General features: G+C 38.6%; 1 protein-coding gene across 3 annotated transcripts in view; it reads left to right on the forward strand.

Moving 5' to 3' along the window:
- The window catches only part of man1a2 (mannosidase, alpha, class 1A, member 2), a 203,625-nt gene that overhangs the window by 128,217 nt on the left and 47,422 nt on the right, over window positions 1–27,986 (forward strand). For all 3 annotated transcript variants that reach the window (XM_088083570.1, XM_088083571.1, XM_042494453.2), the window contains exons 7-9: window positions 10,157–10,251; window positions 13,412–13,535; window positions 13,784–13,877. In XM_088083570.1, the coding sequence (XP_087939696.1) occupies window positions 10,157–10,251; window positions 13,412–13,535; window positions 13,784–13,877 (313 nt within the window). The remainder of the gene's footprint in view (window positions 1–10,156; window positions 10,252–13,411; window positions 13,536–13,783; window positions 13,878–27,986) is intronic.

The following is a 27,986-nucleotide window of genomic DNA, read 5'->3' on the forward strand; positions in this document are numbered from 1 at the left end:
GTCCTCGGGGGAAGAGACGTAACATTGAAGAAAGGATAGTCTAGAGGACTAATGCAGTATAAGCACATCAGGTGGGACTTCCACAGCAGAACAAGCCACATTTATTTCAGAGTGCTGAGGGCAGAATAACTCATCAGTCATATCCTTTTCAAGACTTCACAAGTGCACCGTTTCCATTAATGCTAAATGCAAAATATCTGTCAGAGCTGACAGCAGTCAGTGTGATACGGTGTGATGGCAACAAATGCTGGGATCACACCGCTAATTTGACGATGGTCTCCATGGCAGCTCGTCTTTGTGCCTCCTGCCTTTGATGCAACCCCACTGGATGCTAAACAATATGAGCAAATGGATCAGCTGATGGCAAAGTGGCATGACAAAGTATGAAAATGACACACAGTAACCACACACACACTCACAGCGGGTGACTTAATCCTGTCTCTCCTGCTGGCCCTCAGGGCCCTTCTTACCAAGCAGGCGCATTCAGCACATTTCACAGTCTACCCCTTAATCCCTTTAGGAGGCTCCATTACATGTCAACAGTGGCCCACTGCTTACACCAGAGACTGTGTGTGTCTGCTTGTGTATGGTGTGTGTGTGTGTGTGTGTGTGTGTGTGTGTGTGTGTGTGTACAGTGTTTTGTATGTATTAACAGATTCTTCATTGCAGTGTGAAAATGTTGATCTCATTAAGTCATTTGATGCTCAGTATTCGTCTTTTCACGCTATGTATTTGTTAAGGAGACATTTAGGTCAGAGGAGACCAAGTCGGTGATTAGAATGAATAATATTACCTGCATTTATTGAATGGCAGAAGTTAGTATTATATGTAGAAAAAGAGAGAGATGACTGGTTGCTCTGTAGGCTATTGAAATCAACCGTAGGTCAAAAACTTGTGTCAGGTGCTCATGGAAACGGGAACCAATAGGATAAACAGGAAGGAAATACAGGCACTCCAAAAATGTGAAAAACAAGGACGAATTACATTAAAAAGTCTTATTGGCTAAATTATTAAAAACGCCAACATGTTTCGACCACTAAAAGTCTTAGTCATAGCTTTAAATGCTTTAAAGAAGACCAGTAATGGCTGAAAAATGTTGGCTTTTTTAATGACTTTTTTACTATAATAAAAGGCTTTCAAATGTAATTCCTCCTAGTTTTTCTTTTTTTCACATTCCCTCTCTGTGTGGATTTCCTTCCTGTTTATCCTTAGTACAATATGTGTAAGTATATATTTGAGTGTAATAACAGACAGATTTTGGGGGGCAAAAGAGCCCCCTGAGGGCTTTATTATATCTAAGGTAGTTGCACCAATACAATTTATTTTAATAATTTCTGTATGTGACATTCAGAACATTAATAAAGCAGTAAAGTAGTATTTGCTGTGAGGATCTAGTGGAGTAATGGCATCCTGAGCAGAAAATGATGCACGCTACCTCTGTGTGTGTAGTAACCTGAGCTTCTCTGTTTTTTGTTGTGGTTGACAGTCCAGCTGAAAATGTATGTTAGTACATGTGAGTCCCTGTGAGTGTGTCTGGTTAGTCGCCCCCCTTCTACACCGGGCTCATTTTCTTTCTTTTTTTAGGTCACAATATTGATGTCAGGGTATTTGGTCAAAAATATTGTAATATTTGATTTCTCTATAATTGCCCACCTCTACAAAACATGTTACAAAATTAAATTTCATGCTGCTCCAAATCTAATATTGTGGTTGTACATTTTAAAGACATTTTTAAAGACACATTTTAAAGAAAAATACATACAAAAAAAAACCCTGAACATCAGACATACCAGCAGACGGGCTGGGGTAAAGATTTTTCCTTCTGCATATTGAATGAAAGTTATTACCTTTTATCTTTTACCTTCTTGTCCTTTTCTAACAATAACCAGTCTCTCCAGGAATTCACGATGATGTTAGTGCAGCAATTAACTCAATCCCTTTGCATTCTGCTTCACTTCTCAATTTTGTCCAATCATTCTAAATTTGAAAATTCAAATTGAGTACAATCTCATTTCATGGTAGAGTGGCACACAGTGTATTGATTCACTCATCCCCTCTCTTTCCCTCTGTGTTTCTCATGAGACCTTCCTTCCCATCACAAATAGATTCTTATTCTGTTGCAAACACTGAATGTTCATAATCAAAGGCTCTGAAACACAGAGTCACCAGTTTTTGCAAACTTTGCTTGTCCTGTAGTTCAATTGCACTAAAAAGAGTGTTATACTGTTGAAGATATACTATGTAGGGTTTTTCTTAAAAAAAAACCCCAAACAAACAAAAAAACAGTGTATAGGCTCATAGAAAAGTATTCTCTCTCAATAATAACTAATGACCCATTAGTGTGTGACGTTGTATTTTCTTTTCTGCAGTGACTCTGTGTTTGGTACGTTTATGGGCGTGTACCACAGCGACTACATTAGGTTGGCACTTTATATGAAGGTAGCAAACTGTCAGCAACAGTGCCAAAAAAACGCAAATATTGCAAGTTTTAATAAAAACAAGCTGGCCCTTCATTTTCACTTTTGGTGGCGAGTGTGTTTACAGACATTGACAGACAATCCTGCATAGTATATCCTTAAATTATCAAAACAAAGTTTGGTTTGTGTCTTCTTCCTCACCTCATCTCCAAATTCTTGCAACAAAATATCCACAAGGCAGATGTGCATCTTTCCTGCTGACATCATATTTACTGTAGCAAGAAGACAAGATTAAGATATTGAGAGGTTTGAGGTAAAAAAAAAAAAAAAATCCTCTGGGAGGACGAGTCCAGACTGTTTGGTGTCTGGCTTTCCCTGAACGTCTTCCTATCTCTCTCCCTACAGGTTTGACAGCTTTAGTGTTCAGCCTTTTAAAATGCATTACAGCACACTTGAAAATCGATCACTGAGGGATGGACTCGGTGAACACACACACACATGCAGAAAGATTTTGGAAATAAGACAAGCTCGGGCAATAAATTTGGTCATTTTTTTAAGAGCACATAAACTTCGCATGGCTTAGATGATTTTAAAAGCCGATTTTAACCCTTTAACGCCTGGATCAACATCAGTGTTCTTTTGCTACATTCAGATGCCTTTCACTAGCATTTAGACCTCTGAAATTTGAGAAAATTAGTTTGATTTCTTTCAAAAATAAGGGAAAAAAATAATGAGCAACTTTATGAAATGTCCCACAAATACAAAAGAAAATATATATGGAAAATTAGCTGTGGATGGTTATAAGATATTATTTAAGATATTATTTAAAAAAATAAAAAACAGAACATTTTCCTAAAAGCTATATTTATAATTTTGTATTTACAATAATGTGACAAGAAAAGGTTTTTTTCTGCACTTTCTTGGGGTCATTTTCTTTCTCTTATGTTTTTGTTTGTTTATTACTTTCTCATTTTCAGTTGATTTTCTTTTAACTTTTTACTAATTTCTTTATGTTTTTTGGACCATTTCTTTTTAAGTTGCTGTCACACTCTTCCCATGTTTTTGAAAGAAATCAAGCCAATTTGCTCAGATATCAAAGGGTTAACTTATCACAGATGTGTCAGAATGAGTGTATATTTTGACAAGTGTGATGTCAACTGGAAACTGTCGCTTTTACCTCATTGGTCCAACAGAGAGTGACGTGCTTATTTTTAATTACTTTAAGGAGTTAATTTAAAAGCTCTTTATCATATATTCTTGTTGTTTGTTAACTGAATATCAGCCAATATGTTTTTATCAGATCACTCAACTATAATTCCTGTATTTATCCAAAAATCCAGCATCGGTTGAGCCCTAATATTTAAATACCAATCTCTCTTCTTTCCTTCTGCTGGTTTCCTCTTATCTTTCCTTCATTCGCCCATTAGCAGCGTCCTATCTCTACTCCTCTCTCCATCCCATTTCTCCGTTCGTATTAATCTTTTCTGCATTCTCTCCCTCTTTCAGGATTAGTGGTGCCCCGAGGCCGCCGGGTTGTTTGTTTCGATGAGCCAAATTCCCAGACAGCAGATTTAGAGCATGGCAGGGAAGGGTGAGGAGGTTAGAGGGGGACACAGGCTGGTTTTGTGGCCCCTCATGGTGGGGAATGACGTTAACACAGCCGGGGTGAGAGGTTCGACTCCTGCTGGGACCAGCCGTGCTAAAAAATAACTGTGTGCATTGGTTTTGTAAGGAGCTTTGGATGAAATCGTCTGCCAAATGACACATGAATGTTACGTTCCCAGGGACAGGGAGAGCTGTAATCCGCCACTCAAACACGTCCTAAACTCAGCCAATGATCCAGTTATTACACATGAGGATATCATTTGTAAGCTGCAAGCAGCTGTGAGAGACTGAACTCACTGTAGAGCAGAGAAGCTCTGATAGATACGAGAGTCTAGACAGAAACGCACAGAACAGTGCGAACAAGTACAAAAAGCCACAAAAAGAAATTACAAAAAGATAAACAAAAAAACTGTACTCTGCACTGTGTTCTGCATTGAAAAGAGAACTGAAGGTCTTCTCCCACACATTCTCACATTATGTTTATACAAACACATCCTGAACTGTCAACCCAATCCTGTCTGTTCCTTATAGTTATTGTTGTATAATCAGATTTTGTGTGTGTGTGATTTAACTCCATCTGAAGGATCATTTAAAGGAGCTATATGCAACATTCAGATCATATCTATGACTTCCTTTTTACCCAAATTAGCATGTGTACACAGGTTTTTTAAACAAGGGAAAAACTCCTTTTCCATTGCCAGTAGACTAGAGCCGGGAACACAGCACTGCAGCAGACAAGCATGCCTTTTTGTTTTGTTTTGACAATTGGTGTGTCACATTTGACATCACGGCCAGGCCAGAAAACAGATTAGTAAACAGTAGAAAGCAGCATGGAGACCAGTGATACAGTTGGTTTAGACAAATTAATCAGCCTCTCTTTCAGTCTCAGTGCAGACTAATTTTGATTGATGTTTGAACGCTGCTTGGGCGGGGAAGAACGGTTTTTGTGGGGGCTACAACCAGTTTGTTCACCCAGGTGTTGTATTTCCATTACTCCTGATTGGAGCTGGAGCCCATAAATACCCATGACTACTGCAGAGTCATTTGACCCGGGTGTGAATGCCAGTTGTTAACTTTCCCACGAAATACAAAAGCCAGGTATTATTGGATTTTTTATGCAGTGGGAAAGGGGCTTATGATTCAGAGTCTGTGGCGGGAAAGTCTGCTCTAGGGATATTACAAGAACCAATATTGTTGTCCCAAGTCAATGCCAACAAACAAATAGTGCAGGATGGTGATAATTGCAGCTGCAGAGACAGCTTCATCTCAACTCATCTAAAAGAATTTTTTTTCTGAGGCTAGTGTATTTAGTTAATCCTTTAAAATGAGTGTTGCTTATTTACAGACTGCTACAAATGGCAGCTGCATGACGAAGCGCTGAGTGTCTATTTTGTGCAGAGTGCTGAATGTTTGGTTTGTTTTTTTGTCACAGAGAAATTAAAAATTTTCAAGTTTGGGTAAAACACTGAGCTTGTCACTGTCACTTTTAATCCAGCCATCCAATCACAGTGGAGGCGGGGCGGGACAAATCGGTTACTACAAAGACCAGCTCTCAAGTCCTGCATCTACAAGTGAACAACATGAACAACAACGGAGGAGAAATGTTAATATACAGCAAGCTATTTATTAATATTTTTCCTACCCACAAAATTTCATGAACCCACATAGATCAGCACCCCACATTTAGAGGTGAATCATCAAGGAGTTAATAATAAAAATTGAATTCAATTTCCTTTGAACTTTTTAAATGAAGGAGTGTATGTTCAAGTACATAGGATTTCTTGTGGGTTTTTTTTTGTTTGTGTTTTTTTTTCGGTAGTATTTAGTTGTTTTGGTATGGACTATTAAATTTATAATGCGATGTGATACAACATACTTTATTGTCCGTGTAGGGAAATTTGTCAAATTAATTGACTTACGATAAAACAAACTACATATGAACAAAACAGCACTAGCTGCACCAAATCACACCAACAAATAATAACATAACATAACATAATACAAATTTCCAGTATCATGACACATCAGCACCCTGAGTGTACCTCCGTTTATGTGGCATATTTTGCAGCATATTGTTGCATTTCCTCTGAGTCTGTTCACAGCAGCTGCTGAGCAAAGAGTTCAGCTACACAAGTGAAAACAGTCAGAGCACCACTTGTCTCAAGTGTGATAATCCTCCATAGAAATATAAACAAGATAAGGAAAATGTTGAGGCACTAATTAAGCCGACTCTATCTTCCTCTCCTCCTCTCAGCAGGTTTACTTCCTTTAACAAACAACAATAACAGCCTTGTTTCTGGAGAGGACCTGGCTGCTGCAGCCTCTTCTCTCCACCCTGCCTGTAGATGAAAGCAGCGGAGGAAGATGATTATCATAAACTGCAGAATTTTATCTGTGAGGGCGGCTGGCCGTCTCCTCTGATGGGTCGTTTGGATCCTGTCCCTGCTTGATGACATCAGCAGCAGGATTGCCAATAAAACGCAGTGGAGTTCGTTAGGGGCCTCGGTGCGGCCAGCAGACAGGCCACGAATCAGTGGAGAGCGTTTATGATGACTGGGCGTGCATGACTGCACACACCATGACCCGACACACATACACAAAACCACCAGAAGGATGCCTTCTTCAAATGTTATTATGAGTCTGATAACATTGCAGAGAGGAACCTACAGAGAAATTAGGCATTTTTTGTAACCTCTTGTTCCTTTTTGTAGTCTCGTTAAAAGACCCAAATCTCACAAGAGGCGACTTGTTGCAGGAAAAAATGATGGAAGCATGAGAGTTGGAGAGAGGATAGAAACAAACCTTTGGTGGTCTTTAATCCTCTCTCATCTTCCTCAGTTATATAACTTCTGCCCCATTCATGTTCATCGTATCTCTACATCTGTCCACCTGCGTTGTTCTCTCTCTCTCTCTGTCCCCTCGTCTGTATCTATATTTGTCTCGTGTTTAACGGCACAGTTTGACCTCCGAGTCCTCTGTAAGATGTCCCACTGGCTGCTTAAGCATTCTGCAAACACCAGCATGTGTTATTGCTCCCTCTCACTTTGCGAGACAGCAAGAATTTTCCATAGATCTGGTCTCTCTATAAAACTGCTCAGCCCTGACAGATTGTGTTGATGAATCAGCCTCGGTGCTTTTCTGCGTGGCGCTGCTCTCCCTGACTGCTGTCTGAGAGTTGTACAACTCCCTCTTTGTGCATTTATCCCACGACTGTCCTTCAGGAGCAAAATATACATTGCAAAAGTGGAAATTGAACATCTTGTCAGCTTTTTTTTCACTCTTCCAACAATGTGGTTAAGAATTTGAGGTAGCCATGTAGACAGATTGTACAGTGAAGGCCCTCTTTGATACACCTCTCTGCTGGCAGTCTGTAGCCAGCCTTTCCTTTAACATTGTGCAGCAAACTGGAGTTACAACAAATTCTGTCGTCCCTCAGCCAGCTCATATACTGCATATTAGGGTTGTCCCAGGCTAAGAATTTACACAGTCAAATTTGTTGTGACTCGTGTTGTCTGTCGTGGACTGCTAGTCGAACTATGTTTGTTTTCTTTTCCTTTTTTCATATAATCATTTGCGACATTAGTTTCCATTTTTTCACTCCAGACAAAAGAGCTGAAACATGCAATTAAACAACATGTCCTCTTGAGTGGCATAATAATTAATTTTATAATCGGATATGTTTCATCCAGTGCTGTTTGTTGCGTGTCAGGGATGCGTGTGTAGGTGCACTTGCAGGTGGCGTAGCAGCATTGTCTGTGATGCTGAAAGGCAGTGAAAGAGATTGACAGACAGAAAGACAGACATGTCACTTAGTTCGGTTCTCGCTTTCTTTTCATAATTGTATACAAAACTTTTGACTTTTTCTCAGAGAGACGTTGAGAAAGGCCCCACTGTTTTTCACAGATTTCATAACTTCAGAAGAATATTTGGAGCTCTAGAAGGTAACAGGGAAACAAGCATCTTAACAAGACATGGCCCAAAAATCAGCAAAAATGTATATAAAAAAAACACACATTTCCCAGTTTTTTAGAGAATTTTCTAACAATTCTACTCTTTTTTAAAACTAATCTTTAGGTAATTTTCTTGTCACTTTTTACAAATTTCTTGCAATATGTGGGTCATTTCTTGCCTAATCGGTCATTGCCTTTTTTCCCCCCAATTTTCGAAAGAAGTCAAACCAATTTGTTTATGTTTCCAGCTGTCAAATAGCTTGTGAAATGCATCCAAATGCAGCACAAGAAAACTGATATTGATCCAGGTGTCATGGGGTTAATACATTTACACAAAAAAAATATTATTTATCATGAATTATTGGGAGAAATTAAGCAATTCGTTTTCTTAAGCACACTGCACCAGCAGTTGATTCAGTATTGGCTTAGCATAAATTGATAAAAACACTGTCAGCCAGTTGTTGCGAGCGACTATAATCTGTTTTACTGAGGTGCAGTAAAACTATTTGTTTCTACAGAAAAAGTCAAGTGAAACTTTTGTCTCGATCTGTTCGCTTTTTTAAGTAGTATAATTTCATAATGCCTAAACTGAGATCCAGTTGTTTATCAAAATGTTATATTGCTACAATACTGGAACAAAGAAGATGAAGCATCAAGTGGTATTTAACTTGATTATAAAACTTTTAAAGTATTTTACATTTAAAAATAATAACCTGAATTATCACAACACTGAATTATAATTTGTTGTCAGTTTGATGGTTTTTTTTTTTTGTCAGCTCTGTTTTTGTCTCTCGTTGCCACTTGTGGATTTTGGATTTTATTTCAGGACCTTAAACACAGGTGACATGTTTTCATGTGAGTATTTGCCGTGTGCTCATCAGCTGTCAAAAAACAGAAGAACTCTTACAGTCGGCGTCCTGCTGTGAATGTCATGTTTGCCTCTGATGTCTTCGAGTCATGCTGTGAATAATTGGATTTTTTAAATAAGACTTCAGTTTTGTTTGGACATAAATATGACACTTTTGTAAAGAATCATATTTGTGTGGGTTTATAATGCTCTTTACAGGTGTTCCTTTAAATTGAAACTCAGCTTGAGTAGCACAAATACATTCAGTGTTTTAAAACAAAGAAATTGTAACAAGGAAAGAAAATTTATATCAATCTGCTTTGATTATTAAAATAGCAGTAAAAATGATGTATTCTTTGATAGTTAGAAAATACAATAACAGCCCTGTATTCTGAAAAATAATTAAAAATGTTTATTAAAAAATAAATAAATACATTTTTTTTAATTAAACTCAAACTAATTAATCAGTGATTAAATTAGTTGATGATTAGTTTATTAGCTGAGGATAACTGATTAATTGTTGCTGCACTGTTTGCATCGCTGCCTGTGCAATTAGTTTTGGTGTGAAATATTAGCAGGCAAATAATTCACATTTTTCTGTCGTTTGGCCCCTGATGTGTAAACGCCTTCAGCCTGAGTCGTCTCTCTTCTGAGCAGTTGGACATCGTCCACAGTTACATTTCCAGCTTTCAGCATATTGCTCGTATGCAGCGAGTTCAGCAGCAGAATAACCTTAGTTTGCTTTTATCTCTTTGATTGGCACGCTGAGGAAAGAACAAGGGCTGCAGCAGATTTTTGTGATCCTTCATCTGTCAGACGAGTGCAAGGAACTTGTGTAATCTCAAAACGAACACATGTCCATTTCTCTCTTTCACTCCGTATAAATTAGACGCCAGTCACGATAATAGAAACCCAACTCCGACTGTGTGCTTTGGTATCTCACTCTGCCGCTCCGTCGCTGTGGTTTGACCTCCAAGCTTTTTCTTCCAGACATCTCGGTGGTATTCTGCAACATTTCATATTACTGCAGCGCAGTTTGAAGGCAGGGTTTTTGCATATATTAGTCTGCCAGACTCCTCCATAAATCTGTACAGCTCTGACACTCTGTGGCCATCATTTAGCAATCGTTTGTCTCCTGACATCTCACTCTGCCTTATTTGCCTTCATCCTGCATTTGTTTTGGTGGTTGGCAGTTGTTTTATGCTCGTACCTGTCAGCTGTGAGAAGAATATTAAGCAGGAAAAGGTTGACAGACTGCAGAATATACCAGGTGTTAAAGGGGCAAGATAACAAATCCCAAAGTTAACCCTCTCCTTCTCTGTTCTCTTCTTTTACAGGTTTTCAAGCTGAAGGCGGTCCAGCTTGCAGAGAAGCTGCTTCCCGCCTTTAACACCCCCACAGGAATCCCCTGGGCCATGGTCAACCTTAAGAGGTCAGTGACACTGAAATCCGTCCCCTTCATCCCGCAGCTGAGAGGAATATAAAGTGAGAAGTGTCACTCAAAATCACTGACGGCCGACTGAGCAGCCCGAAACGAACTCTGCTGTGACTTGATTGGCAGATTGTTTTTTTTGTCAATTTAAGCCTTTTTTCTTCTTTCTTCCTAAAGATTTTTTTTAGTAGATAAAAAAAAGTCTCACTATTCCCTATCAAAATTTAAACCTGCCGTGATAGATGTTCGTATAATAATAATAATGATAAACTTTATTTGTATAGCACCTGTCATACAAGAAATGCAGCCCAACCTGTTTTACAAGAAAGAAATTCCATGCACCAAGCGCTTCACATCAAAAGACATAGAAGACATAGAAACCTGCATGTCAAAATAAAATTATTTGATTATACTAGTATTAGTACTTTTTGACCACTTTTGGACCTAAACTGTGAACACGACACTGACATTATGTCACAGATTGATGCGACAGACTTGTACAGAAACAACTGATTACTTACACATTTGGCAGATACAGATAAACATTATCGTTATTATGGAGTCGTGTTTGTGTCCAATAGGGATGCATGACATTGGATTTTTTGTCGATATCTAATATGCTGATATTGTCGTTGTTTCCTAAGCAGCAATGATGTGTAGACGATGAAGAAACCTCCGCTGACACCGACTTGGTTGCATAAGAATCAATTTATTACAACAAAGTTCAGCATCCACCAGGCACCATGGTCTGCCTGGGAAAAGATTCGGGACCAATGTGAATCTCTCCCTCTTACAGCTCATGCATGTGTCTTATATAGGTACAAGCATCTACAAATCTATCAGTAAACATTCCTTCACCCATTGTGTTCACTCACAAAAACCCCAAGGGGACACATTCCATGTAATTTAAGCCGGGTGTCCATACTCCAGCCATCAGACCCCAAGGCCTAACCATCCCTTAACCTTTGATCTCAAGATAAGAACCATATAAACAGAGCATAATACACCTCAATATTTTCCAACTCAGTTGGCAGATTGCAAATGTTGATACCAATATATGCACCTTTTGTCACCTAGTTCAGGAGTAGACAACCTGCGGCTCATTAATAATAATAAATAAAATACATTTTATTTATGGGTGCCTTTCTGGACATTCAAGGTCACCTTACAGATACAATTATCAAAAAACAAAATGCAAAAGTAAAACAATATACAGTAAAATGCTAAAAATAAGTGAAAGGTCCACATCAATGGTCACACAGAATAGGCAAGTCTAAAAAGAAAAGGTGTGTTTTGAGCTCTGGTTTGGTCTCCTCTAACTTCTGAAGAAATACCTCTCCCTCTGTCTCTTGACTTGACTCTATATATATATATATACATATATATATATATATATATATATATATATATATATATATATATATATACATATATATTAGGGAAAAAATTCATAGAGCTTAGGACAAATGTTAGGTTAGGCACAGTGGTGTATAAAGTATTAAGTTCTTTTACTGAATTTAAAGTACTAATACCACTGTGTAAAACATTATTACAAGTGAAAATCCTGCATTGAAAAATCGTTAAGTAAATCTTTAAAGTAAAAATACAAATCATTTTCATCTTTCTGAACTGCAACAGCTCTAAGTCTTTTAAAATTGAGTCTGCCCACACAGGTGTTTTGACTTTTTTTGCCTGATTTTTAGACCTCTTCACAGGAGTGTGTAGGTGTGTACAAACTGTACTTTCACCTTCATCACTCGTTATTACATAATTCAGTGCCCTCGTGTTTTTCCCAACGTCGCTTCATTCAACTTCAACCTGAAAAGGAATTGAGTCAGTTTGTATGACTGTGTGTGTGTGTGTGTGTGTGTGTGTGTGTGTGTGTGTGTGTGTGTGTGTGTGTGTGTGTGTGTGTTCTTTCTATCTCCAGCCATTCCCCACTTCTCTCTGTGTTATTAATTAACTTATTCACTGAATGGAACAATGGAAGAAATAAAATTGCTATGTGAACCTGCAGGCTACTTTGTAACTATAAACCCTGACATGGTTTGTGAGCGTGTGATCAGCATCCTGTTATTGTATATGCGTTGCATTGTTGACAGTGTGTGTTGTACAAGAGAAGACCTCCTTTTCTCGAGCTCATTCAGATATGTTGAAGAGCGAACACTTTAGTTTAATTTAGTTTATTGGGATCCCCATTAATGCCTTGACTTCAGCTAGTTCTCCTAAATCACACTGTTAAACACACAGTTATGTACATTAAATGCATTTAACATCACATTACATATATACATACAAGCACACATACATGTAAGACTGTGTGTTTTTAAGCTTGTTTAGACAAAGACACGCTTCCTCCTAAACACAGGCACACACTCACTCAAACACGCACGCACACACATACACACCAGTTGCAATGCATTAATGTTACATGCACTCATGTAAAATTGAAGCAGCTCCAGATGCCTCCTGTGCCACATATGGTCCTGTGTAAATGTGACGAGACAAACCCCTGAACTGGTGCTGAACCTGTTGCAGTCAATCCAACACCAACACTGTGTGATAAAGTATATTTTCTGGTTTAATGGTGTTATTAAACTTTGAAGCGCATTAGTGTCTTAGTATCTCACATTCGGAGAGAATTACAGTTGCTGTGAATTTTCAATCCCTATTCAGTCTTTAATATTTACAGAAATGAAGTTCATCATCAAGATTTTTGATCATGACTTTTGATCATTTAACTTCATTTCGTTTTTTTCTCCATTTTAGATACTAGAAACTCTTTTTTTAATATTTTTTATTTTATTTTCAGTACAGAAGGACTTTATTTCAGGCTAAAAAAAAAACCTCTAGACAGCCAGAAACCTCACAGCCTGACAAAGTATGAGTTGAGTCATCCGTCCATACTGAAAACCGTGTCAGCACTTACAGATACAATATTGTCATTGTATTCTATCGGCCAGTTAAAACCTTGATTACTCTTTTTACATTGGGTGCATAGAATTAACATTTTTGTTTCTTTGTCCAATCCTCTCTCTGTCTTTCTTTCTCGCTCTCACACATCAATCTCTCATCCTCTTGCCCTTTTTCTCTCTCTTCACCACTTCATCTTCTCACCTCTCCTCCTCCTCCTCCTCCTCCTCCTCCTCCTTGTCTTCAGCGGTGTTGGTCGTAACTGGGGTTGGGCGTCGGCAGGCAGCAGCATCCTGGCAGAGTTCGGGACTCTCCACATGGAGTTTGTCCACCTCACCTACCTGACAGGAAACCCCGCCTACTACCAGAAGGTAACACCGTGGTTTACTATCTGTGTCTGTGTGTGGTGGCTGTCTTTTTGCTTTGTTTACAATATGCACGTTTTCTCTGTTTTTTTGCTGTCGCTGTTTAAAAATAAACATTTATTTTATTAGCATATGCATTATAAAAAGGACTAATAGGTTAAGTTTCATGGCAGCAGTTAACTACATAAAGTAGATTCACCATTTTTCATAAGGAATATTTTCGATTACACTCTCGTGTCTGGTTTTGATCTCAGGTGATGCATATCCGGAAGCTGCTAGCCAAAATGGACAGACCCAACGGGCTTTACCCAAACTACCTGAACCCTCGTACGGGTCGCTGGGGCCAACGTAAGTACCCCTCTTTTGGTTTTCTTTGACAGGGACCTAAAACTGCATCAGAACATTTCCGTCAGTAGTTGCTTTGGTAATGAATTACTGCTTCACATTATAGTGCCCTGACTTAAATGCCTTAAAATTTTGCATGTGCATTCATGTTCTTTTGTGGCTATTAGTCAATGAAAATGTAGCTCAACTAGCACATTGCATAAAAAATATCTTGCATTTCAAATTCATTTATTTTAAGTTACATGAAAAAAAAGACCCTTGAATTCCCAGATCACTGATTTACAAGGAGCCATTTGGGAAAAGTGTCAAAGTGTTCATGTCAGCTTTAAATGATCATGTACTCAGATGAGCGACTATATGAAGTGAAACAGGAGAAATTAACACTAAGTGAAGGAAAGAAAAGGAGCAGAGTGGATCTTCTTTAATGAGAACAAATTGAAGCGAGTAGAGGAAGATGGAAGAGAAGGAACGCAGTATTCCCACTATATTGATTACAGTTTGGCGGTCTGCCAGGGGGAATTATCAGCTCGCAGAGTGAAGTTAGACGTGCAGTAACACACCACTCCTGCCCTGAATCCTGTCATTTCTGGTTAAAGTAATTTACGACGAGTATATAATTAAAGCTGGTGCAGCACCACATGTGTTTGGTGGTTACACCTACAATAATTTGGTGTTTCACCTCCGCTTGACACGTGGTGATGAACAAACAGCCTGTTTAATTGTGGTCACACTGAATAAATGGAAACAATAACTGAAAATAGAGCAGCACAACCTCAACAAACAAGTGAAAACCCACGCAGTATTTATCTGGTTAACAGTACAAATTCAATGAATGTGTCAAAATACAGTTTTAGGATAAAGAAGGATTCTAAGTACCGACTCTGATTACAGGTGCATGTTGGGTACAAACCTGTCTTAGCTGGTTAAGTGATGTGCTGAAAGTTTTCAGAGTTTATTTTATATCCTCGGTCTCGTCCAGCACAGTCATCTGTCATTCCTTTCAAATTAACACCCTGTACATTTGCATATTTCAAATTATTCATTGTTATATGCACAGTAGGTACAGTGACATGGTTCTTGGCTATGAATATCTTAGATGTCAGATTCTCTCTAACAGTATGCAAGCAAATGAGTATAAAATCATGCAAAAAAAACTGAATATCAAGACATACTGTAAAATAGTGCAGAAGCTAAAATATAGGGTTAAAATATAACATATTTAGAATAAAGTTGTATGTGTTTGTGGAAGACAGTAATTGGAAAATACACTAGAAAGTAGAGTGCAGATCTCAGCCAGGTGACCACTTTCCAGCAGGCATCGAAACCGATGGCGGCCACTTTAGACAATTCTTGTAATTACAGCAGACATGAGGCACTTGTTTCAGAAGCCAATACAAATACATACCTTGTCCATTTCTGACAGGGCCGTGGCATGTTGTACAGCGCAGATCGTATTTTCTTCCTGACCGGAAATATAGAAAAAGTTTGTTTTTGAGGATAAATTAGACTTTTTTTGTTTAGCAACTAAAAACACCGCCACACATCCTAAATCCATGTGCTTCATAACTACATTTTTAACAATTTTAACTTTATCTGTAGGCTTTACAGCACAAAAACGCAGGAAATAACAATAAACACAAAAAAACAAACCATTTAATACATAACCAACTTATTTACTTTGGATCGAAGTACAAATATCAACGAAAAATGACCAAATCAACAAAATCTGCCCGTCTACAAAATCAGTCAAGCAAAATGCTCTGTTTCTGAGATGCTTCCGCTGTGCTATGACGCCATGCAGGCAGAAAGAATAAAATCAGGTCACAGTAATGGCAGCTGAAAGGTGGTGCAGTAATGCCCGGTGAAATTATCCCTCCCTGCTCCCTTACAATCAAGATGGAGGCTAAGATAACAAAAATGGGTATTTATTCATCTTCTTATCCACAACATATTGGGTATGGAAATATCTGCAGATGCTCCAGTCAAAAAATGAGTCCAAACATTTCTATGGATGTCAGTTTTCAGTCACAACAAAAGCCAGAATGTGTCCTGCAGCAGATGGTAAAGGCTTGTTTTAGCCGAGTCGATTTCCAACTCGCGGACACTACCAGCCGGTTAAAACGAGTGAGAAGTCAGCAGTCAGTGATGTAATAAAACAGGTTTTTCAACAACTGTGAATCACTGCGAGAGATCCTCGAGCATGCAGTCCTAAATATGAGGCTGATTGATTGTGAGATTAGCTGCTCACATGTAGATTTATACTTTGTGAAGTGTAAACATGTCAAACATCCTTGACGTATGTACATTTTACTTCCATTTTAATGTTCTGGGATATAGCACAACTTGTCTACACACGGAACTAAAATACAACTTAGCATTTTAATACTTATATTGCCTATATTTATAATTATTCTCTTTGAATTTTTATATTGAATATGTCCTTTTCTACTCATTTTTTCACTCTTACGGTAGTTATCATAAGTTATGGCCCATCAGCCTTAAAGCACACTGTAGTATTAGAGTCTGGATTTCACGGCACATATTATTCAATACCAGTGTGACAATTAAAATCTTTAAAATCTTTACATTTTTGAGATTTTTCTCTTTTGGCTGCTGTGACTTCAGACTGCTGCTGAACTTTTAGCGTGATATCGGTCCTTTGAGTCATCCTTCAAACATTTATTCAGAATATTTTACATTTTCCCTCACACGGTGCAATCTGGATGTGTGTACGTTTCTCTCTACAGTTAGTTGGGGATATTTCAAGTTATCATCCAAACTCTCACAGGGGATTGTTAAATATTCCTTTTTGTTTACTTTGCAACATTACAGCAGGGAGAAGTTTGGACCTGAGAAAGCATTTAACAGCGACTAAGATGCTGGATGACAGATACTTTATATAAAGATCTGTGGTTTGTTGTCTTAATATTCCAACAGAATATTATAACCTCGTGGATATTAAATTATTCCTTTTTTTGCGCACACTTGCTTTAGAATGATTTTTTTAACCGAGCGCCTGTCGAGCAGATGCGACTAGCCACTCAGGTTTGTGCTTTCATTCAGTGAAAGGAAATGAAAAGATGAAATCTGTTTAAAATTGAATATGTTTTGTTGTTTTCATTTGTCCAGATGAATGAGTCACCACATACGAGAGCGCCAAATCAGGTCTATTCAATTTCAAAACACTCTCAAGTAAATAGGGAATAGGCCATGCATTTACACAGACTGAGCACAGGGGATGGAAGATAGTACTGTTTTTTTAAAAAATACAGTTTTTTTAAACCACTACTGTGGTCCAGCAAGATGAAACTTCTTGTTTTATTTGTTTTACTTGTCGACAAAACAAATGGAGAGCCCTCATGGACGGATAGATAAATGGAGGGGCTCATTAATGGATGGGTAGGTGGCTTGGCAGGCAGACTGATGGACTTGTAAGTGCACAGACTTTGGGCCAAAAGCAGGACAAAATAAATGGACAGAAGATAGAGGGAGGGTGCACTGATTGATGGATGGATGAGTACATTAACAGATGGATAGTTAGCTGGCGAGCTGCATGACTGGGAAGGTGATGACGGATGTTTGATGTGTTTTGTGTGTGTGTGTGTGTGTGAGAGAGAGAGAGAGAGAGAGAGAGAGAGAGAGAGAATCAGAGACTGAGGCTACAGACGTTTCAAGAAAATGTGGCCAAAATCCAATTTTTGCTCTTGTGTGACATAATTCTGATTTTTTTTTTTTTTTAGTGTGGTTACAGAAAACATTTTTTTTTTTTACAATCAGATTTGAGCCACTTTTATATGTGGTCCTAAATTCAATATAATCCAATCCTCCTCCTATATATCCATGCGGTTGCCATGAGAATGATGGTAGAGGAACTTGTATGTGTTTTTCTCACACATCCATGGTTTAAGCTTGTAGGTTTGGGCGGCCGCCTCCCATTAGAGGTGTTCCTAGGCATGTCCAACGTGTAGGAGGCCCCAGGGTAGACCCAGAACATGCTGGAGAGATTATATGCGTATCTCATCTGGCATGGCAACGCTGCAGGGTCCCCCAGGAGGATGGATGGATGGGACATTACACAGACTTTGTACTATGCGGCTGGCAGGATAAAATCAGTCAAATATCCAATTCAGAGGATTCGAGCAGGTGTGTGCTATTACTGGTTGCTTGTGAGGCATTTTAGGACAGATGTGTTAACACTGATTTCTGATATGGTACACTTCAATATGAATTTGAACAGTCTCGGCAGAAAGATCAGATCCGAGGAAATAATCGTAATTGAGCATTTAGAGCTGCGATGTGAACGTGGTCAGAGTCTTTCTTTGTGTTTATATTTGAGCCATGCAGATATAGTGTTTGCACGTGTCAGTGAGTGTCTGTGAGCGCATGATCAGTGTCTCTGCACACATCACCTCACACATCTATTGATCTCCTTAAATGTTACTGTACGTGTGCTGAGGACACATTAATTGCCTTCACCAGCTCAGTTTATTACAGCAAAGCAGCACCAGTTTAATTAAAGCCTGGAGCTCCTCCAGAACCAACCTGGGCTGCTGCAGAGGCCCCTGAGCGCTGCATGAGGAGGCTGCATGAGGAGGCTGCATGGTGCTGTTAGCAGGGGGGAGGGAGTTAGGTGAGAGAGGAATGTAATTAATGTGAAACCCGAAGGGGCTCAGAGCAAAAACTGCCCTTGAATGTTGATAAATCCTCACAAAAAATAAATGATAAGGCAAAGGTGCCCCAGATGATTAGAAAACTGCTTCTGTTCTTCATTGCTTCATTTTCAGTTTATTCATTAAGATATGAAGTAATCATGACCAACCATGCGACTGCTGTACCCTTGTCCAGTGTAGATTGTTTGTGGGTGTCAGTAACTGGGGACTGTTTGCAGTGCATTCTGGGAAAGAAAAATGATCAAAAAGCAGCCTGAGGCAGTGGGTGAAATGTTGGCACTAAACCACACAAACTGAGAAACCACAACATGAACCAAAGAATAGATAAATAATCAAAAAGAAAGAAAAAAACAGAGTTGATGTGCTGGTCAATTTTTTTTAGGTGTTTGTTCGAACCGAAAACATGTCTAGACTTAACATTGTTTTCACACAGACAAAGCATAAAACTTTTTTTCTAGCTCCAAATTTTACATATACTGAGACCAGGGTCTGAAATAAGTAGCCGCAAATATGGGAACATTGTTGGCAGTGGTTTGTAAAAGTATCAAGCCATCCACCACTCATCTTCCTCACCCAAAAGAGCCCTTAAAACAGTTTTAGATTTAGGGGGATTTAGTGGCATCTGGAGACGAGGATTGCAGATTGTAACCAGTTGAAACTTCAGTGTTCCTTCATTGTTCATTGCTCAGGTTTTTACCAGGAGCTGAATTATCCGTTAGGTCTCTTCCTCTTCAAAACAAACAGACTAGGTGATGAAAATTGGTATAAACACTGAATAAAGCAGTTTCGCGTTAAGAATCAGTGTTTCTCCAATGCTGTTTGGCTCGTCAGAGATGTTTAATTGATTGATGTATTTTTAACATGTAAAATACAGCAAAAATAGTAGGTAAAAACATATAAATAACAATAAAAGACAATAAATCCCATCCACAAACTGACATGTGCAAAAAGGAGTAGAAAGAAGTATAAACTAGCCGCTAGCCCAGCACCTGCTTATGTGTGCTCACATTTTTTTTTACTCAAATAATGTTATGTGTGCTCATCTTTTTTCTGATCCAGACATTCAGGAGGTATTTAATGGTAACTGATTGATTAACGCAAGTAAAAACACCAAATAAAGAAGTTTCACGCAAAGATCCATGCTCCTCTGACACTGTTTGGCATTTCAGAAACAGGCCGCTGTCCCAGCACGTGCTAATATGTGCTCACCTTTTTTCTCTGATAACTTAAGATCCAGACGTTTAGGAGGTTTTTACCAGGAGCCAAAATCTGCAGAGGTCTCTTTAGCTGCAAAACAAACGGATCTGGTGATTTAAACTGGTAGAAACAGTGAAGAAAGCAGTTTCATGTTAAAAAACAAAGAGAAAAACCTTAATGGCCTTCTCCTCTAGAGCCAGTGCTTGGCTTGTCTGTTCTGGGCTGCTGTAGAAACATGGAGGTGCAACACGGCTGATGCTGTAGACGAGTTATTAACGGCTCATTCTCCAGTAAAAAATATACAGAGATTTGTATTTTCAGGTGATTATACACTAAAAAAGCATGCTTACTATGGTTTATTCCATTTCTGCCAATATATCCCCCTAAATCTCACACACTGGACCTTTTAATGAATGTTGGCCTGTTTATTTGTCTTTAAATTAGTTTGTCCAGTTGGTGTCACTGTTCACAATTAGGATTGCAGATGTCAGAGAAAAGACTTCAAACGCAGAAAGACAAACCTCACTTATCTTGTTAAACGTGTTTTTAATCAACAACAGACACATCAGTAACGCAACAACAAAGATCCTCCACAGTCGCTGCTCACAGCGCCGACATGATACCGTGATTATCATTCACAGAGTCAGGAAGGCAGAAAATAACAATTCTGTTTTCAGATAATTGCGGCGTGTACAACGTGTTGTTGTGGGATTATTTGCATATTTTTGAACACCTGTAACTCCCGCAGAGTCAAACAGGGACATCTATTTAAATTCATTACAGGAACATTTAGACCGAGCTTTCAGGGCTGAATTGATGCAGCACGGCTGTCTCGCGTTAGATTTATGTGCGCTGGTATCCGGGCACAAAATTAACAAAAACAAGCAGCCAGAACCTGCCTGTGGCTCGAGTGTTTTCCTACTGTATCAGCTGCTGTGGCACGCAATCAATCAGCTGCTGGTTGGAGGATTTGTTATCTTCTTTTAACGTCCAACTTGGTTTGTAAAAGAGTAAAATTGAGAGTGGATTTCTTCAGCCAGCCTGTTGCACGCAAAAAAACTGTCTCTCACCCTGGTTATGGTGTGTGTGTGTGTGTGTGTGTGTGTGTGTGTGTGTGTGTGTGTGTGTGTTTGAATTATGAACATTTAAATTGTAAGTGGTTGTTAAGCGCTGGGTGAGAATAATATGTGAATGTGTGCTGGAGTTTGAGACAGCATGTGAGGGGTAGAAGCATGTGTTGAGAGTGTGTGTGAATGCATCGCTGTATGTGAAATATTGTGTGTGCGTGCCGGTGTGTGCATGCGCGCGTGTGTGTGTGTGTGTGTGTGTGTGTGTAGTGTAGGTGTGTAGACAGTAGTTAAGCTCGACTAATGAGGAATGAGGCTGAGCTCCTCTGTCTTAATGAGATCCTGCTGTGACTGACAGCCTTATTACCACACACTCCTCTGCCCACACACACACACACACACACACACACACCACCCCTTCTTTTTAACCTGCTCACCGACGCTCTTCTTTGTTGGCACACAAACGACACTCTGTCAAACACTCCTTTCTTCATCACTGTATTTCCATGCAGCAAAATTAATTATTTCTGAAACAGAAAGAAATCTAAATAATAAAATTATGTCTTAAATGTGTGTGAATTTGTTCATGTACAGCCTCGTAAAGTTAAAGTTAAATTGAAATATTTGCTCCAATTGTCTATGGATGTATTTTTGTCGCCTAATAATCAGAATTATAATCATACAATCATACAGTCATCAGTTTTCTTAGTTTTGTTTCTGTGATCTAGTCAATTTCCAAGAATTAATATTTCTCCCAACTGACTTAAAACAACAGTCGTGTTGATCTCAGCCACACCTTCTGCCAGTTTTGTTATTCTGTAAGATTTTATTTAGATATCTCGTTATGTCTCGTTGCAGCTTTAACAAAATTAAGACCCACAATCCAAACACACTTACCCCTCACATCTGACAAACAGGCTCAACCTGAGTATTATCATATCTGATTAACGTAAATGGATTATGTCAAATATGAATTAACATGCATCGTGTATAACTCTTTAAACACCTTTTATCTCTTTTGAGTAGCGCCATAGATTTTTCCTTCACAGTTTTAACTTCAGCAGTACAATCTGCAACGCTGTGATCGGCTCAGTTGTTTTTAACTAGTAAAACACCCATCAATGAGCACAATTGAGAATCTGAATTGCTAATAATTACAAAAAAAATCACAGCATTTTGGATTTTTTCTGTCTTTTTTTCTTGTGAAGTGTGCACACACTTACAGGAGCTACAGGAAAACTGCTCAACATGCTTATATCGATGGCTCCGTTGATCTAAACAGTGAGCACTCCCTCACCTCAGATACTCTTTCTCTTTGCACCGTAAGTGCCAAAATTTGTCATTTTTTTATTTTGAATGTTGGCAGACATCCTGTTGTGTTTTTATAAAGCCACTCAAGGCAAAGCAGACTTATTTATATAGCACATTTTATACCCAAAGGCAACACAAAGTGCTTTACAAATTAATCAGGTCAAAGTTCACACAATGATAAAGCATGCTCCAAAAGGCTGAATATCAATTCAATTTCAATTTCATCTTTAAAGTCCAAAGTCACAAATCATAATTAGCCTTGGAGGGCTTTACGACATACACTCAGGTCACCTCAGCAAATTATGAAGTCACGTCAGCTCGCTGTCGGCTCCATCATTAGCTGACGTGATTACCAGGGTTGGAAATTCAGTTTTTTGTCCACGGGCCACTGTGGCTGTTTTTTGGCTTGTGAGTGAAGCAAACTTGCACATTTGAACCAACCTTTTTTTTCCCCAATATTTTTTCTGACAAGCACCTTATTATATGCTGTTTAAAATGTTTAAAACATTCACCTTATTATATGCTGTTTAAGAGGCTTATCCCGCTAATGATCATATCCAGGAGCAAAGAGAAATCAAGTTATTCATATTTCTCTGTATACATCATGGTTTCCTTTAGAGTACTCCGGTTAAAATATTCAGGTTTCTCACACACAGAATATGGTGTTAATGAGCTCAAACACAAATGGGAACTTCTAAAACAGGATATTCCTGTCCGTGTAAAATGGTAAAATTCCAATTTACATGGTCACAGCCTTTCCAGGTGGTATAAACTTTGTTTGCTACTTTCCATTAAGTTTTAATAAGTCATATGAATATTTTTTTTTCTTTTTGGCCATATTGGTTGTTTTAATTTAAACAAATATTTAAATACACTAACCTGCACTTTCCCTTTTGCAAATCCATAATGATGTTGTTGTCAACATTATATAGTCGTCAGTCAAAAAGATGAGTGTGGTGTATGAGTTTGAGCTAAATCATCGCTGCCCTTTGCTGCTGTGTTCCTCTTTAGGTTCGGTGCTGCATGGAAATGAATTGTTGCACACAGAGGTTATTAGTATTACCTCCGCAGCCTGAGCCCTTGACCTGCTGTGTTTTAAACCAGAGTGTGTTTGAAGCTTTGTGAAGACGTCCGCTTGTGTACAAGTGTGTGTCTGCGGTGATACTGTGCGTTTGAAGGCGCCTCCTCAGCAAGCCCTGCCTTTGATTGACAGGCGCCTCCTGCGTGACCCGGATCCTTTGATTGGCAGAAAAAAGATGGAGAGTGGAGCGGTGGAGGGCGTGTGGGTGGATGCTAACTTGAAAGAGCGTGGGAGGTGATTGTGAAACAGAGAAAGGTAGAAGGACAAGGGAAAAGTACAAAAAAAGATTAGACAGAACTTGAATGAGCATTTCCTGTTCCAGCTTGTATTTTAGTCTGTTATTTTCTTCTTTACATTTAAAACCTGTCTCATGTGAAAGGGCAGTTGGAGCTGTGGGTGGTGTATTATCTTTTTTCTGATCTGATGCTGTGATTTTCCTCTTACTTGTTCCTTGTGTTGTGCTCCCTGTGATACATCAGGGTCCATGTTGGAAACAAGAGGTTTAGCTTTCATGTGCCAACACCTCAGATGTTTTTTCCACATATTTTATCGTAACAAAAATCAAACAGCAGCTCAATCAGTAACAAGAGATTTGCAAACATAAGAGAGAGTGATAGGGAGACAATGCAAGATGAGCACAGCAAGAAATTATCCAGAGCCTCCAAACTAGATGAGAGTCTGGTTTTCAGAGGACTGAATCTGGCAGAGGCTTGTGGACACCGAGGCAGTGAGCAGGACTTTTGAAGGAAGATGTCACATATATCATCTCCTCAACTTTGGAGGGTGCTATCGGGCAGCCAGTCCACATAATATAACTTGGTGAAGAGAAACACACTCAGATAATGATAATGAGACCACAGAACAGATTTGGGTAAAATAAGGCTTGTGCATTTCCCTAGAGCCCATACTAAATAGACACACAAAAAACATAAAAGTTGTCATTTTTGACACACTTAAGATATGGAAACACATCAATTGTACTGAAAGTGACCTGACATCTATTTGAACAGCCAAATATATAAAAACAGGGCATTTCTCTGTGGTTTACAGGACAGGGTTAATACTCAGTGAAAATAATAATAATAATCTTTATTTTATCACCTATTATACATAAAATGCAGCTCAATGTGCTTTACATGTGAGTGCTAAAAATCAAAACCAAATAATATATAGAAATAAATATACTTATAATTATAAAAATAAATAAATACAATAATTTAACAGCAGAAGTTACAGACAGTCCAAGGTGGAAAAAAAATAGTAATAAGATAAAAAATAATTAAAATAAAGTAAACCATTTTAGAAAATAATAACTAATGTTAGATTTAGCAAAACGAGAAAAAACAGAACTTAAACAAAAGACACAAAAGCGTATAACCCTCCATAATCCTTTGTGAAATAGTGAAGACGCTGATCACAACAGCATCCTTTTTTTTCTCGACCTGATATTTTTATGCCACCGCGCTGGCGTTCGCCGTGGCTGGAGGCATTGTGGTTTCAGGTTGTCCTTTGTCTCATTCTTATGAATGCAATATATCAAGAACTCCCTGAGTGAATTACCTCGAATTTGGCGTCCATTTGGACTCAAAGATGAACTCATTAGATATTTATATTTAAAAGTCAAGGTGACTTATCCAAACTAGAATGCAGAGGCTCACACACTCCTTCAAAAGTTGTAGACAGGTGTGTAAGTGTCCATAGGTGAAGAAAAGAGAATCCTTGCATCCTATTACGATGCTGTTCACATACTACGTCCTATTGCTTACAATTGACATTAGTAAGCACACGACATTTCATCAGGTCACTCTAGCAGATGAAGGTACAGTGACCTCACCTAACGTGTGTCCTGATGCAATTATCAGGTTGAATTTAAGTTTCAAGTTTCAAGGTCTTCATGGATAAACTATCTTTAAACAGTGGCTGTGTTACAGTGAAATCATTCTTACTGTATTATAGAGGATTCACCGTCACTCTCTCTCTCTCTACTGCTAATGAATTATTCTGTGCATGAACAGAGGGGTATCGACTTCCAATCCAAATCCAAAGAGAGAGGATCTCTGTCCTCAAGTGAAGAGTTTCACCCCTGAAAAATAAGTAAACTTTTAAAACTTTTTAAAATCTATTATCGACAACATCTTGTAATTTCCAAAGTTTGTCAAACTAAGTCCACTGTGTTATCAGCCAAATCAACATTTTGAATATAAATAAGCTTTAAAAATGTAGCTACTTGGCTCAGGGCTGCTGGTAATTCCCCTCAGCGCCAGGAATGGACATTAACTGTAGTCGAAATGATAATAATGGCGTTCAGTACTGTCTCTCCGTCCATTCATTTTCTGCTGCTTATCAGGGGTCTGTTTACAGCAGCAGCCGGCTTAATAAAGCAGCTCAGATTTCTTTCTCCCAAACCACATACTCCAGCATTATTCTGGCTTCTGTTGTGAGAATGTAATATGAAATCCATCCTGCATTTCCAGGGATTTGCCCTTCGGTCTCTCACACTCCTCTTCAACTGGACCAGAAAAACAGTAATACCCTTTAACATCTGGCTTTTGCCTCAAGTGGGAAAGGTTAAAATTGTCATCCCTCTCCAGGACGAATAAGTCTGCAGTAGTCACAAGTATTTATCGGCTCCAATTGGCAGCAACGGAAACATCAACCAAGTGGACATGCTAAGTTTAAGGTTGCCATTTTCTTCAAAAAACTTTTAAAAAGTCTTTGAATTTTGCAATCCAGGCCTGGAAAATTCATGGAATTCAATGAAAGTTTTGGAAAAAAAATCATGGAATTTTGTTGTGTGTAATGAAATGAATACAGTAATCTCCTATGGATAACCTTACACTTAATCAAACATAACAGCAAATTTATTTTCCGTAGCTGTTGACATCACATACCTCTAATATGCGTCAATATGTGACATTATTTTCTTTACTGTACGTTTCCATACGTTTTTTCATTTCCCCCTCACTAGCTGAAATTATGTGCAAAGATAGTTTGAATCTGATATGTTTGAGAAATGCTGGACAAGTGGGGCAAGAAAACAAAAAAGTACTTTAAAAGTCATGAAAAACTTATTATTATTATTATATTATTATATTAACGTTATAAATTCTGTCTGTCTCCAGCCAAGCAGTGCAAAGTAAGTAACAAGTTTTAAAGAGAGAGACTGAATAAGTAACAGATGTTTTAAAAAAGTTATCGCTGTAGCATTTACACTGGCCTCCATACTGCTTTCAACTGTTTACCAGCCCTATTTTTTGGAGAGTTTGTCACTTTAAGCACACCCAAAAAAAAACCCCAGAAAGGTACACTCATCTACTAACTGCCCTCAGTAAGAGTGCTGGGCTTTGAAGCCAGTTTTTAGTGTCCAAACGGTGGAATTACATCCATCAACTGATGCAGTGGGCTCAAATGCAGCACCCTTTCCTTGTGCAATTCCAGCAGTGATTTGTGGACTATAAACCTTCATCCGACTTTCCATCAGCATCAGAATTACTAGATAGTGATTGAATTTTCATTTTTGGGTGAACTTTCTCTTTAATCTAAAGGTGAGCCCAGAAGCTCTGTAAAGTAAAACCATTTCGGCAACTTGTGTCTGATTACAAGAGCTGCTGCTACTAGAACTGAATCCTCATTGCTTGAATTTGACGCTCAACAGTCAAATCTCTTTTCCAGCATCCTGATAGATGCTTAACTTTTTGTGTTTTCATCCTAAATTTCAACAAATGCTTTGATTTGTGACCAAAGACGTGGTAGATTTATTTCTAGGTAGACTGACTTTTCCACCAAGAAGATTTGCTACATATTCTCGACTCATTAGACACCTTTAAGAGCTCCACAAACAGCCAAGGTGCAACGCCGTTTCAACCAGGACATGAAAGTGTTTTCCTTCCAGCCAGCAGACTCACAAATACCCACATGCCACTTTCAGTACTTCACCAACCAAGTATGATAATTTGGCGTGGAACAGAGCCACCAGAAGAGGGCTGGTGACCTGCCAGATGCTGGCGGAGCAGAAATACTCAAGATGAATACAAAATATACCAGCATCCATCTAGGTCTGCTGGTTATTTTCCATCCAGGAGAGAACAGTGCAGAAGAACAGTGCCGTATCTCTAACAAGGGACTTATTGTAATTACTTTACTTTTCTTTTTTCTTTTTTTTTTTATGCAACGTTGAAAAAGAAAACATTTCATTGCGTGCTCATGCATCGTTAACTGCCAAATAACACCCCAGAGAAAGTCTGTGTCGTTTTGAGTGCTTTAGTGCTGCTGATGCTCTGCATAAAACATGTGGGAAGTATCTATTGCAGCAAAATGCCAGTGATATGAGTCCTAAAATACTCTAAATAACAGACACACAGACTTGATATTGCCATCCTAATTGTCCTACAGTCTCTTTGATTGGCTCACCAACAATAAATACTTTTATTACATCAATTTCAGAACAGTTTCAAAAGGATTTCAGCTCATTTATTCATTTATGTTTACAAAATGTGAGTAAATCTTTACCATGTTTCAATATGCACATTTTAAAGTAGTTTTCTTGATCACTAACATGAACACTCAAACGCACACATCAGCACACTCTGCCTTTGGTGATGACTCCAAGGTTGTTTGTGCGGTTTGTGCTCTCCGTGTGACAAAAGATGAATAATTCATTGCTTCTTCATCTTTTTCTCGTCCCCATCCTTTTTTCCGATCTTCCCATTTACCTACGGGCATGTTAATCACAAACAGAAAAGAATCTCTTTAGATGAAACACAAAGAATCTGCATCAGATATCGAA

The sequence above is a fragment of the Plectropomus leopardus genome, chromosome 10 (assembly GCF_026936395.1).
Source record: "Plectropomus leopardus strain MGB_pleo_1.0 chromosome 10, ASM2693639v1, whole genome shotgun sequence".
Classification (NCBI taxonomy): domain Eukaryota; kingdom Metazoa; phylum Chordata; class Actinopteri; order Perciformes; family Serranidae; genus Plectropomus; species Plectropomus leopardus.